This window comes from Phalacrocorax carbo, chromosome 3 (assembly GCF_963921805.1).
Source record: "Phalacrocorax carbo chromosome 3, bPhaCar2.1, whole genome shotgun sequence".
Classification (NCBI taxonomy): domain Eukaryota; kingdom Metazoa; phylum Chordata; class Aves; order Suliformes; family Phalacrocoracidae; genus Phalacrocorax; species Phalacrocorax carbo.
In genome coordinates this window covers 101,446,866-101,459,788 of record NC_087515.1, presented here as the reverse complement: position 1 = coordinate 101,459,788, position 12,923 = coordinate 101,446,866, and the positions used below count along the sequence as shown (strand labels likewise).

The window sequence follows — 12,923 nt, the reverse complement described above, 5'->3', positions numbered from 1 at the left end:
CGTAGCCACGGCTGCTGGAGGAATATAGGTCTTGGGATACTTTGTAGGTCAGGTCGTGCTTTGCATATTTGGGAAAATACAGTAACGTGCTCCGAGTCAAAATTGTTGTTCCGGTAGTACTGATAATCAGGGAATGATACAGAATGTTACACTGTTAAATGCAGATAGGCTGTAAAGCCAAAGTAGGCATAAAATGGAAAAAGCTGTGTAGTTAAAGAAAATTACAAAATTATGAAGCATGTTTTGGTTTGTTTCTCTTTAGATAATGGAGTCTCATCACTCTGTCAACATTCGTGATAGTAAAACGCCAACTTCTGAAAGTGAAGATGAGATTGAGTTTGTTGGAGTAAGTAGATCTTGAACTTGAAACATACTGCCTGTTACAGTAAATGTGCCGTCAGCAGCCCAGTAAAATAGGACGGGGTCTTTGTGTGCTGTGTTGATGATCTAGATTCTGTTTTGGTGGAAAGCATTACTTTTGGATCAAAAGATTATTTAATTTGTAAATCTTTGTGGCAGAGAACAAGTTTATCTCAAAGGTTTATCTGCTGTTGCTTTGGAAGGGTATAAGATGATGTCAGTTGGTCCTATAGAGAGACTAGACTTGAGTGTCCCAGCAGGTGAGTGGGGGATTACAGTGATCAATGAGAAGGCATTGTGGATGACTTTTCTGGTAATCATGTTGCATAGCATTTTGCTTCAGAAATAGTTCCACTGAAGTTAATGGAATAAAGCACTGCTCACTCTGCTAAACGATGTCAAAAATGCTATACTTTCTTTGGAGGAAGAAGGAAATAATGGGTTAGAGTGCTTAAACAGTCTTCTCAAACTGTGAAGCACTGTAAAATAGCTACAGTACAACACCTAGTCTAATGCTGACCTGTGGCTTATGTGAATGTAATTTTAAGACACTTGTATCTCTTGAATATCCAAGAAAAGCAGAATGTTTTTCATGCTGCCAGTGTTCTGGCCTCAGTCCACCATCAATGAAGTGGTGCTGGGTGGCAGGGTTACATGCAAGAACAGAACTAAAGAGCAAGTCATGTAAAGTTGTAGGAAGATGACTCTGCTTAGGCTTCTTTGTGCAGGATTGGTATCTTGGGGTGAGGAGCTTACTCCTGTCATTGATGGAAGGGTATGTGACACTGGCCATCTCCTAATGTCCGCAATGTGTCCTTGGATCTCCCATTTCCTCTTCTGAATGAGAGTGAACTTGGACTTTGCAAAAGGATTTCTAAACTGTTTGGCGAGCTTTAGATCATGTGTATGCTTAGAATTGTATAGGCTTCGTAAATATTGTGTAAGAATGCTACCTGATCATCCAGGTACTGTTTTCTGCATGTCCTAGGGACCCAGTGCACCAGGTGGTAGTGTATAAATTAAATTAGAGAAGCCACTTGGATATTTCAACCTGTGCTAGTTTTCATAGAAAACAAATGTTAATAGGCCATGTGATCTCTGTGTTCTTTTATTTTTCCCACCTTGAAAGTTGTGTGTGGTTTTGGAATGGCTTTTTTGTTGGTTTTGGGGTAGGTTTTTTTGCTTGCTTTTCTTGTGGGGTTTTTTCCCATTTCAGTCACTCACCTTAGGCTGTTTGAATTCTTATGGCAGGACTATGACAAAAAGTCCTCATTTGATGGAGCAAAAGCAATCTCTGCTACTGCCAGAGTTTTTTAGCTTTTACAGTCAGATTCACCCTCATTCCTGAGATTTACAATTATTCTTCCATAATTTCCCACCTTCTAATTCTGCATCACAACATATTTTGTCCACTTAAAATCATGAAATTCTAAGTTTTGCATACCAGCAGAAAAATACAATTTAATATACAGTGCAAGCCATTATTCCTAATGACTAAACTTCTTAAGATAGGATGGTCTGGCCCTCATTCTGTGTCCTTGGGAAGGATAAGGCAAGAGTGAAGCAATTCGCAAGTTTAATGGGGTCTGTAGCACTTAAGTAGATAGATAACTCAAGTTGCCATAGTCTGGGGTGAAAGTATGGGATTCCTCTTGAATTGTTTTGTTTGTGTTTTTTTTCTGTTTTTAATGGTATTGATCCATTCACCTTTTTTTTCTGACTACTTTCTTTAAAGATTAGGCTCATCATTATGCTGCTTATTTAAAAAATATAAGTTATCCCTGATAAAGTTGGTGGCTTTCCTAGGCAGGGCCTCTTAACTTTGTTACTCTGCACGGGACCTCAAAATAATATATAGTTTTATAAATTGTTTAAATACCTCGTGACTCCTCTGTTGTATTATAATGGCAAACACTATTAAGGAGGGTATTTGTGTTTATTTTCTGTAAGCATTTGTTAAGTACAGATAATGATTATGTATCCAAAACAAAAGTCAACTGAAAAATTCAAGAGATATGTATTTTAAAATAAATTTCCTGATGCAGTGTTACATTTATACCAAGGTTTCTTCACTGTTGGTGATTTTTATTTCAAAAATATGAATTCAAAGGAAAACATATTTCCATAGGCCCTGGCTTATTCACTAATGAGCTCTAAGTTCATTACAGTTTGAGATCCAGGAAAAACAAACATACTTCACATACTTTGCAGCTCTTCCTTTTTACAATGTTTTGGCTGCACTTCATAACAAAAGATACAGCCCCTTTCTGTCCTTGAAGAGTTGGAGCAGCCACTTACTTTCTTGCAAATGAATGTTTTTATGTCAAACCTGAAGAGGACTTCTGGTCTATTTTTGGAACTGATGATATTAGAAAAACTGATTCATTAAAAACTCTTGCAGCTTATTGAGTTCCTACAAGGTCTTGAGGAACAGGTAAAACTTCTGGTTTTCCTTGTAATTGGTGTTTTCCAATAAAAATTATATCTGAAGAACACTTGGCCCTGGAATATACCAAAACCAAGTAATTTGCCGAAACATGAGAGTTACTATTTAAATGTTTTGTTTCCTTTCCCCCAAGTTGTTAGATATACAGATTCAAGTATTTCTCTCTTTGGATTTCAGCTGCATCACTGCAGGAACAGAATAAGGTTGTAGAGGTGTTACAAAGCATCTCTGAGGCAGGACCTCTATTTTCGCTTGCAACCCAGGTCAGCCAAAGACTTGGATTGTTGTATTTGCTAGGTTACAGAAATCAAAACTTTCTATCAGTTACTCGGCAGTTTTAAAGCTGGAAATCTGCTGGAACAAAGATTTAGAGCACAAATAGTACTAATGTAAGTTTGTTCCATTACAGTTAGTGTGTTTACAAGTGTGTGGACAATTAGGCTCGCATAGTTCTTTTGTCAAAGATGCGTTAAGTCTGTGGTCACATATTGAAAGCTAGTTTCATGCTTTCTGTATGCTAATGTTTGTGCAATTATGCAAAAGTTTAATTGTGCTTTTTAAGTAAACCAGGTATTTGGTCTAAATGTATGTAAAGCTAAAAACCAAGCAACCAAAAAACCTTACATAATGTGTATGTTAGCTAGGTCTGATTACCCAAAGATTGATCTAAATGAGGGAGAAGAAAGGGAGACCGCAGTTTAGGTATTTTTGAGAAAACTTCTGGAGGCAGTAAAAATGAACTTCACAGAATTCCCTGAGAAGACACTGTCCCTGGAGATGCATGTGAAGCTCTGTCTTTACCAGCCAGATTTGATTATATTACCTGTTACAACTGGTATTTTACATAGCATAGTGAAATTACGGTTGTGTTGATTTAATGGTAATGCTTTCAGCCAAAGCTATGAATAACAGCAGAGGCACCACAGCTGCCTGGAGACTCAAAAGATAATTTTCTATCAACTAAAACCTGGAAATCCTTCTAGTAACTGAAATAGCTGCAATTTAGCCATTGGTTTATTGCTCAGTGGCGTGGCTGTTGGTTGGTGAGAAGAGTGGCTTATGAAGATTGTTTACAGAACTAATTGAGAAATGGAGCATGGGGTTTTTTTGTTTGGGTTTTTTGAGTGTGGAGCTTGTAAGATGTGAAGACCAAGCATATCTCAGTACCGAGCACTGGTGGCTTTCTGGGTACCAAGTATGCCAGTATAGTCAGCTAGAGAGGCCACAACTTTCAGCGGTTTGTTGCATGCTTGTCCATGTTCTTTCTTCTGTAGTCTCAGGCTCTTGTGTGCCACGATACTTTTTAGCTGGTTGTGTTCATCTTCTGGGGAAATACAAAGAGTTGGATGAAGCTAACTGGTCCTTGGCCTTGTAACTCTCCTGTAGTGATGGAATCCTTAGGGTTGGTGCTATCTTTGCATTACGTTAGTCTTCAGTTTAACCAGTTGGAAAAAATGAAGTAATTAAACTTCTCTTAACTTTCAATTTGGGTCTCACCCTGTGCAGAGATGAGCCACCAGAGCAAAAGCTAAATTCCTGCTGTTAAGAGCTTTCCCTCCCTGTGGTACTGGAGTATCAGCTGGGAATGCTTGCTAAGGATACCTGCTCTGTCTTGCTGGGAAAAGTGTATGTTTCACCTGGCACCACTTCTCCAGTCAAGATCAAAAATACAGGAAGTCCATCTGAAGCTCTGGTTTGCATGAAATTCTCAGAAGGCCTTTGTGAATGTCTAAAAGGGAGAGCAGTCCCAGACTCAGCCTCCCTTCATGAGGATGATTTCTACCCTGGGCCACTGAATAAAGAGGCTTTGAACTTCCAGTTTCATTTTGGTATCAACACCTTGGCAGAGAGGAGCACTGCTGTCAGAATGAGCCCATGCTGAAGACACTATTTCTAAAGAGGCAGAATCTGGAGTCTTTTCAGTGTAATTTCTCTCAGCTGGGATGGATCTAAACCACTATTGTGACATTTCGTCATGGCTTTCAGTCAAGGTTTCTCATATATTGACTTAAGTATATCTACTCAGCATCTGCTTCGGATAGATTTATACTCTTTTCCCCAATTCTTATACTTTCTCAAAATAATCTTTTGTAGCACGGATGAGTTGTTGACTGGACCCAGGATTGTAGTTCTTACACTCTTAATTTCAGTATTTTGCTTTTAATCTTCATCTGAAGGTTAAACTACCAACCAGTGAAACCCAAACGTAGCATTTATTTAGGTTAGTTTGTGATTTGCATTAGTATTCAGGAGTGCATGTAGGCAGATGATGTGGTGGTTTGGGTTCTCCCCTGCCCATTTTATTTTTGTGGAAAATAAGGGTGTATATCTCTGAGGAGTCATTTCAAAGAATTACCATATTGCATTTGTAGTCAAATTAGAATGCAACCCAAAAAGTAGTACACAAAAATGGTATAGTAAGAGGCACAGAAATCACAAAGGAAAAAAAAATGTTTAATGTATGTAAACCACATTTAAACAAGTGTAGTATTACTTGTGATGAATTGAATTTACTGTTCTGGTTGCTAGAACTTCCTAGGTTTGAAAGCAAGTTACTGTGCTTTTCAGCTGTCAGTTTCCTAACTTTTAATTAGTTGCTGAACTGAGGGAGTAAGTAAACAGAAGTCAGGAAAATTCCTGGTTTTGAAGAAGCCACAGGTGTTAGGATCAGAATTGAACATTTCAAAACACATTATTGAACTGACTGGACAGTCAGGTGGTCTGAGTGTGTCTTTGAACTGTTACATGTGAACACCTGTTGATAAAGATTTAGTTTTAGTAGTTTATAGAGGTTGTCAGTTTCTACAAAAGCAAATCTGTCATGGATTTTTTTTAGATTTCATTTAGAAGACCCTTTATTTATTTAATCCTAAAAAGATAAGCACTCTTTTGGGGTAATTTGAGGCCTGCAGCTTGATTTATAATAAGCTTTTGTCATCTGTCCAAGATTTCATCCCATTCCATTCTCAGTGACACAATGAGGAGTGTTTATGCCTGGCCAGCTCAACAGCTTTACAGCCTTGAGAGGTGAAAGAATGTAAAGCATGAGATGCAGTAAGGACAGCAGAGAGAATTGCATGGTGCTCTTCTCTCTGCTACTTCTCATGAGGCAATAAATCTTCCTAACCAGCCCTAGCTGGCTGATTTTGAAGATGTTGAGGACACTGCCAAATATATGTCAGAGATGGTGGGTATAGTACTGCACCTCTTCAAGAAGTCAGTCTGCTGACTATTGAAGTCCTTCATTTGCCTGGAAGACATAACTTTCTAAGAAATAAGTGATGCCATGAAAAGCTGAAACCAGGACTCAATAGTCTGAACAACTATTAAGCAGGTATTCTTTATTGCAGCGGAGGACGCACAGGGGATCGTTCCTCCTAATGGTGTGCCCGCACATGGTTAATTGCATAACTTATACAAGCTATACATACATATTCATTAGTTTTCTGAGAAAAGATATACATATTCATTATTTTCCCAATAACTCATTATCATATGCAGATGTCCTTTGTGCATGCCTGTTGGTGTCTCCACGTGGTCGTCAGGGGTCTCTGGATTAAGGTTATACTCTTCCTCACTGTGTCCACTAGTTAACTTTTGGTTTCGCACAAACTCAGTTCTGAGATCACCTATATACTGTCCTTGAGGGGTAGTCTGTTCTGGTTTAGTGTTTGCTCTGCAGTTTCTTAGCTGTATGGTTCTGTACATTTGCTTTTCTAAGGTCAAATGTCATAATTGTAAATTTGTTTAGGAGCTTCTTGTCTTGAAGCCTTTCTGACTCCCCCAAAGCAACAAGTTTTAGTCACAGCAGTTCTCCCTCTATCATAAGGAATACCTTTGGAGTATATTACAGCTCTGTGGTATCTGCCAGCAATATTGCCAGACAAATGGCTTAATACTTCAGTTCAGTCAAAAACTCTTGTCATATGATGTAGATGGCATTGCATGTACAGACTGGAAAAAAAAAAAAAAAAAAACAAACCAAACCAAAAAAAGCCACAAAAAACCCACCACCACCACTCACCACCAAAAACTTTGATTTTGTTTATTTACTTTGAGGTTAGATAATAACTTTCAGAATTCGCATGGGAAACTTTTTATGGCATGTGGAGATTTTAGTTAACTTTACCTCTCACTGAAGATGTATGTGACCGTTAATGTGAGTTAAGGTCACTAGGAATATTTTTGTTTAGTGTATGTAGACTTATTCATCCTGTTTCATGTTCATTATACTGATCACTTAGTTGGCTTGTAGTAATGTTTCAACATGATACAGGGTTTTTTTAGCGTGACACCAGATTATCTGGACATAGTGCTTCTTTTTTTGCCGTTTAAAACTGAAGAATCTTGTCACAATCACAAGTGTGGATGGAGCTCCAGATGTTTTGTACATCTTCTGTAAAAACTTATGACCTTTGTGCTTAGTTTGGGTTGCTGATTTTGATTTTTCTTCCCTGTTTGCTTTTTCATGTATGACCAACATTCAGCTATCTACCAAAAGTGTGTAGTAGAAATGATAAAATTGGTATGAATGGAGAGTGAATAGGAACATACATATATGCACATGTGGAAGCACCAGACAGAATGGAAAAAAAAAAGGGGCATGTGAAGGCATGTAAATCAACTGGTGCTTGATACTACCTATACTGTAGCAGGTCATTGAGGTCACAGACCATCTACATGAAGTTTCTGAAGACACTCAAATCAGGAAAGCAAGGGACAGGATTCACACAAATTAAAACCAAGGCTTAAACCATTAAGGTGATTGCAGAAGAGAAAGAACAGGGATAGAGCCTTAAGACATCCTCGGGAGGAGACAAAATCAATAACCTTTAGTGACTCACAGAGGAGGGGCAGTTTGGAAAGAGACAAAAGATTAGAAATATACAAAAGGAGCATAAGGCTGCCAAGCTAGGAAGAATAGAGAAGACCTAAGTAATTGTTGATAGCCCAGGTCCTTTGTCCATGTGTGGGGTCCTGGCCAGGCTTCCTGGATGCACGTCTTAGCAACTGAATGCTGGACAGGCTATTTGAACATGTGTGTTTGTGCTTTTGAGTATGTTGTGTGAATGGGTGGAGTGCATTTTCTTTTAAAATAAAATGATCTCTCCCTCATTGTTATTTCAATAAGGAGAAGACACTTGTAACCTGCTTATGGAATATCCACTCAGAAAGGGGTAGCCTTCAGGGCTTAAACTGTTTCCCACTTCCTTAATGTTTGAAATGCCAAAGGAGGTTATTTTCTCTGGGAGTTGGAATTTAATTTTTGTCCTTTTAAAAACAAACAAAGAAAACCAAAACAAACCCTGAAAACTAACAAAAAAAACCAAACCAAAACAAAAAAAACCCAACCCCTATTTAACATTACTCAGTGAAATTGAAGACTGTTCCTCTCTTGGTAACAGCCTGCTACCCTACTACCATTGAATTAATGGTGCAAGTTGAATGTCCTTAAAATGTAGATCTAAGTTGATTGAGAAGGTGAAGAATGTAAGGTTGTTAAGCAAGCCAAGAGTGTTAATTTGAGGGTTTTTTCCTAGTTGATAGTTATATGTTAAGTTGATATTTTAATTATTTGTGAATACTTACTTTCTTGCATGTTTTACCAATTCTGTGGATTAGTTTAAGTGGAAGAGTTGCCCTGCAGGAATTTCATTACTGCACCCTCTTGAAACCTTGGTGAAATTCTGTCAGGTATTGCTAATGATGACAATGTGCTGTAGCGCATGCAACGTTTTCTATCTGAGGAAAACAATTTAATGCTTTTGTGTGCGTTTTTAACACTACTTTTTTTTCTTCCAGGAGGAACCTTTAAGACCTGTACTTGAGTGCATTGATCTTGTCAGTAGTGAGGATGAAGAACCTAACAGCAGTTCTTATGTTCACGTGAGCATGGTGTAATGTATTTTGGGACTTCTTGGTTGAATAAAATAGTCTCCTGTATTTTTTCCCATCAGTTACTCCTAACAAAAACACTGTTAGAGGTATTTTTAACAAGTAATGAAAAAATAAACCAATATTAGAGTCTTTTGATTTTTACCTACTGTTGAGTGGAAGGCAAGAATGCCGACAATTCATTTTTTTCCAGAGCTGTTTTTGCCCTTCTTGAAATGGACTTAGGACTTTTATTTGGCTTTCAGTGGTTTCAGCAAGTGTGTAGAAGAAAAACGTCACTTCACAAGTGACCTCAGAAGTGAGCGTGTCCAATCTCTTACCTGCAAATGCAAATCTGGCCTACTCCCAGGCCTTTTCCTTCTAAAATAACTTTAGGAGCAGTTTATAGGTTTAAGGACCCTACTCTGATGGCAGCTGGGTTTTAACTTAGCCTCTTTCTTCATAATCCCTCCTAAGAATGTATGAGTCAGAAGCGGGCTGGTCAATTTATGTATCCCCCAAGCTTATTGTGCCTACTCTGGGGGGCCTTTGAGAGGGACAGTGACTGAGAATGACACTCCTAGAGTTGGTTTTGGCAGCAGTGGCCATCTCTTGACTTCTGTTCTCCAGTGTTGCAGTAGAGGATGTGTGTAATAAACCTGGTTCTTAAGGAAAGGTGGGTCTTCTGTACGTGCAGAGGCTCACTCCACAGTGATGACTGCTAGAGCTGCTCATGTAGCAGGAGTGAACTATTGTGCATGGCCTATCGCTTATGCTAGAAAAAGCTAATGATCTGCCTTTCTGAAGAAACAGGGCAATTTTGACTTAGAGCAAGAATGATATCAGTTCTCAGTTTTTCAGAGGGGCTGCCTGTTGGCTTTGAAACCTTTAGGAATTTTGTTTAACTACTTAGAAGAATTTACTTAACTTTTAATTTGTTGGAAACTTCTAGGACACCCAGTACAATCATCCATGTTCCTTCTAGTGCTTTGGTGAGGCTAATGTTGATGTTGAATTGCCTTGAATATGCAGGGGGTGGGAGTGGTTTTGTTTGTTTTTTTTTAACCAAAGTCACAGATCCTGGTAAATAGGAAGAGAGAATTAAAAAGGTAGATTATGGAATTTAGGATTGGAGTATCTGCACTCAATTATGTCCTGATGCTTGGGCATCGCTTTTCACCGTACTAGAGCCTGTCACTTAACAATTACCCAACAAAAGGTTAACTTTAACAATTACCAAATAAAAGGTTAACTTTTCAATTGTAGAGAAATACTAAGCGTAAAGATCACATTGACTATCAGAAAGAACGGGTTGCATCAACTTTGGATCGTCTGGCACGCCATGTTGAAGTAGAGAAACAGCAAAAAGAAGAGAAAAACAAGGCCTTTAAGGTATTGGAAGTATTTTGTTTCGGTACAGCTGTGTAATACAGGCATTGTAGTCAGAGTGTGTTTGTTTTCATTACTAGGTAAATAAAAAGATTGGTGAGCCAGACCTGGAACTAGCAACTAGAGATTTTTGCTTCAGGGGCATCGTTTGAAAGACAGTGCGGACTTTGCCTGTTCAGTGGTTTTTAACTGATCAATTTGCTAGTCTTATTGCAGTTCCAAAGGGGGGGGGGGGAAACCCCTAACTTCACGCAAGGCAATGGCAAAACCTTGTTCTCTTGTTCATCTATGTAGCAGAGGGACCTTAGCATCAATTATTCTGGTTAGATAATTGAAAAATAACAGTTATCACAAATTACCATGCAGCAGACCTTGTTATCTACTTGGTTTTGTCTGAGATTTTTGGGAGCTGTTTGCCACATTAAATCTTTGTATCAGGTAATATTTTATAATGGGATAAAATTTTCTATGTATAAGGCGTAATTTTAAAGTTGAATTCCGTTAATTGTATTGTGCAGCCATTTGAAAGGCATGGATTTTTAATTCTTATTACAAACTGGGAGGCGCAGTCAATAGGCTTAAGGGTAGGGCTGCTATCAGCTTGAAGGAATGAGTTTACAAGAACCTCAGGAAATTCAACAGGGACAAATGCAAATCCAATATTTGTGGAACATGATGGCTTTCCAGCCTAATTTTCTGAACACTGATAATGGCTTTTTAAAGTCACATAACTGTACTATACAGCATGTTATAGTCTACAATAGAGTATGCAACTGCAATACAACAGAGTAAAAGGATCTTAGATGTAGTCCAAGGTAGCCTTGAAGTCCAGAGGCCTATATCCCTCTCCTGTCTCCTCCACTTAAATTTTGGATCTGTTTTAGATCTGTTAATGCCTCCACATACAGTTTTTCAACTGTAAAGTGGACTCAGAGGTAGCTATGTAGCTTTTAAAGTAGCCTGAGAATGGAGGCTAAAAAAAATCCTTTTGTTAATGATGAATATTTTCCTGCTGGGCAGCTCCTCACTCCTCATCAGGTAATGCAATCTGCAGAATTAAAATTACTCTTCAAAGTGAAACTGCATGTGTGTTTTTGGTTTTTGTTTTGTTTTTTTTTCCCCTCAGCAGTGGAATAAATTGACTCTTTGGTTTCAATAACCATTTTGTGTTGCTTTTTGTTTTTTAAATTTCATTATTGTTCTTTTTATCTTTTTGGTTTTGTACATGCTTCAGAAACTTCTAGCTGCAATAAAAGTAAATTAATTGTCCTAAGCTGTAGCTTTTATTTGGGGCACAAAAATTGGTACTATTTTTTTAATTTATTGCTGTTACTTTCCACCTTTACTGTGTTATATAGAAGTCAGTCAGGTTGTAAGAGCTCCCTCCCCCTGCCCCCCTTAGGTTTATGTGGGTGCCTTTTTTTTCTTACGCTTTTAGACACCCACATGTAAGTTTTGGTATGCATACTTAATCTTGAAATTTTTTTTGATTGCCACCTTGCCTGATATGCTTTCCCCTTCAGGAGAAAGTTGATTCTCAATATGCTCACGGATTGCAAGAACTAGAATTTATTCGGGAGCACAGTGACACAGAAGCTGCAAGATTATGTGTGGACCAGTGGTTAAAAATGCCAGGTAAGAATAGGAAACTAAGTTCCAGTGATATGTTTTATAAGTCCTGTGTTGCAGGATAGAACATGTGCTAATTGCACTGACCAATACTGACACTGAGCTTGCAGGTGCCTCTTATGCATAACCAAATCTTAAAATATTAACTCTGCTAGAGTGTGGCATTTGAAAGTTCTTATACACTCATTTCCATAAAAGCTATTCTTCCAATGTTTTGCTGCTTAGAAAATATAATATACAAACTCTAAAACCCACTAAGGCAATGTTAACTACTTTTATAACCAAAGTTGCTAGAAGAAAAAACATTGCTGGTGAACTGTTGCACAGGAAAATGTCTACATAAGTATAACCTCAGGAAGTTCAGTCAGTTTAAAATATTGCCTGGAGGACCTGGAGGAAGCATGTCAAAGTGTCTGAAAACTAATCCTACTGAGGTTTGAAGAGATTCTTCAACTGAAAGAGCAGACTTACCGTAGTAGGATTGAGTTACAGTGCATTTGCTTTTAAGAATGAATATAACTTGGATTTTTTTAAAATGCTTTAGGGCTTTTCTGTTATTTTCTTTGTTTTCTTAAGCCTCTATAATTCAGATGCTGGTTAAGTGGGTGTTTTTTATAACACAGGTCTCAAACCAGGCACCGTTAACAGTGGAAAAAGGGGTGTTTATAAGAGGGCAGGTCAGACACAAGTCAACAGCAGTCCCATATCTTGTCCTGTGATGCATTGCAACAGAGAGTTTGATAATGGACATCTTCTCCTAGGTCACCTTCAAAGGTAAGGATAGTACAAGAGCTCAGTGCAAGAAATAATGATGAAAGAATATGCTTGAACTTAGGACATCACAGTCGAGTCTACTTTAAATTGCCTATAGTGACAAAATTCCATTTGGAGAGCAGATTTATATGTTACAGATTTTATATAGACAATGTGATGAGCTTCCTGGTGGGTTTGGGTTTGTTGGGGTTTTTTGTTTTGTTTTCTTCCAATCAGAATTGATTTCCTCCTCTCATTGAGCGTTTTTAATAGCTGGATGGCTTTTTTTCTTGAGAAACAAGATTTCTGTTCTTCAGTTCTGTTATTTCTTCATCCAAACTTGAAATGGAGCAAAAGGCTTATGTATACTACTTGATGGTAAGATTAAAAAAATGCCCCTAATGAAGGGAAAGAGGAGCAAGAGCCATAGGCCAGACATCTCTTCATAGCTGATTGCTGCTAGTCAGCACTC

The 12,923-nt window shown here is 38.1% G+C and overlaps 1 protein-coding gene across 3 annotated transcripts in view; it reads left to right on the top strand.

Annotated features, from left to right (window-relative positions):
• Window positions 1-12,923, top strand: part of LOC104042341 (E3 SUMO-protein ligase ZNF451) — a 40,772-nt gene that overhangs the window by 777 nt on the left and 27,072 nt on the right. For all 3 annotated transcript variants that reach the window (XM_064447875.1, XM_064447876.1, XM_064447873.1), the window contains exons 2-6: window positions 263-346; window positions 8,609-8,692; window positions 9,947-10,072; window positions 11,593-11,704; window positions 12,322-12,472. In XM_064447875.1, coding sequence (XP_064303945.1) covers window positions 266-346; window positions 8,609-8,692; window positions 9,947-10,072; window positions 11,593-11,704; window positions 12,322-12,472 — 554 coding nt within the window. In that variant the 5' untranslated portion in view covers window positions 263-265. The remainder of the gene's footprint in view (window positions 1-262; window positions 347-8,608; window positions 8,693-9,946; window positions 10,073-11,592; window positions 11,705-12,321; window positions 12,473-12,923) is intronic.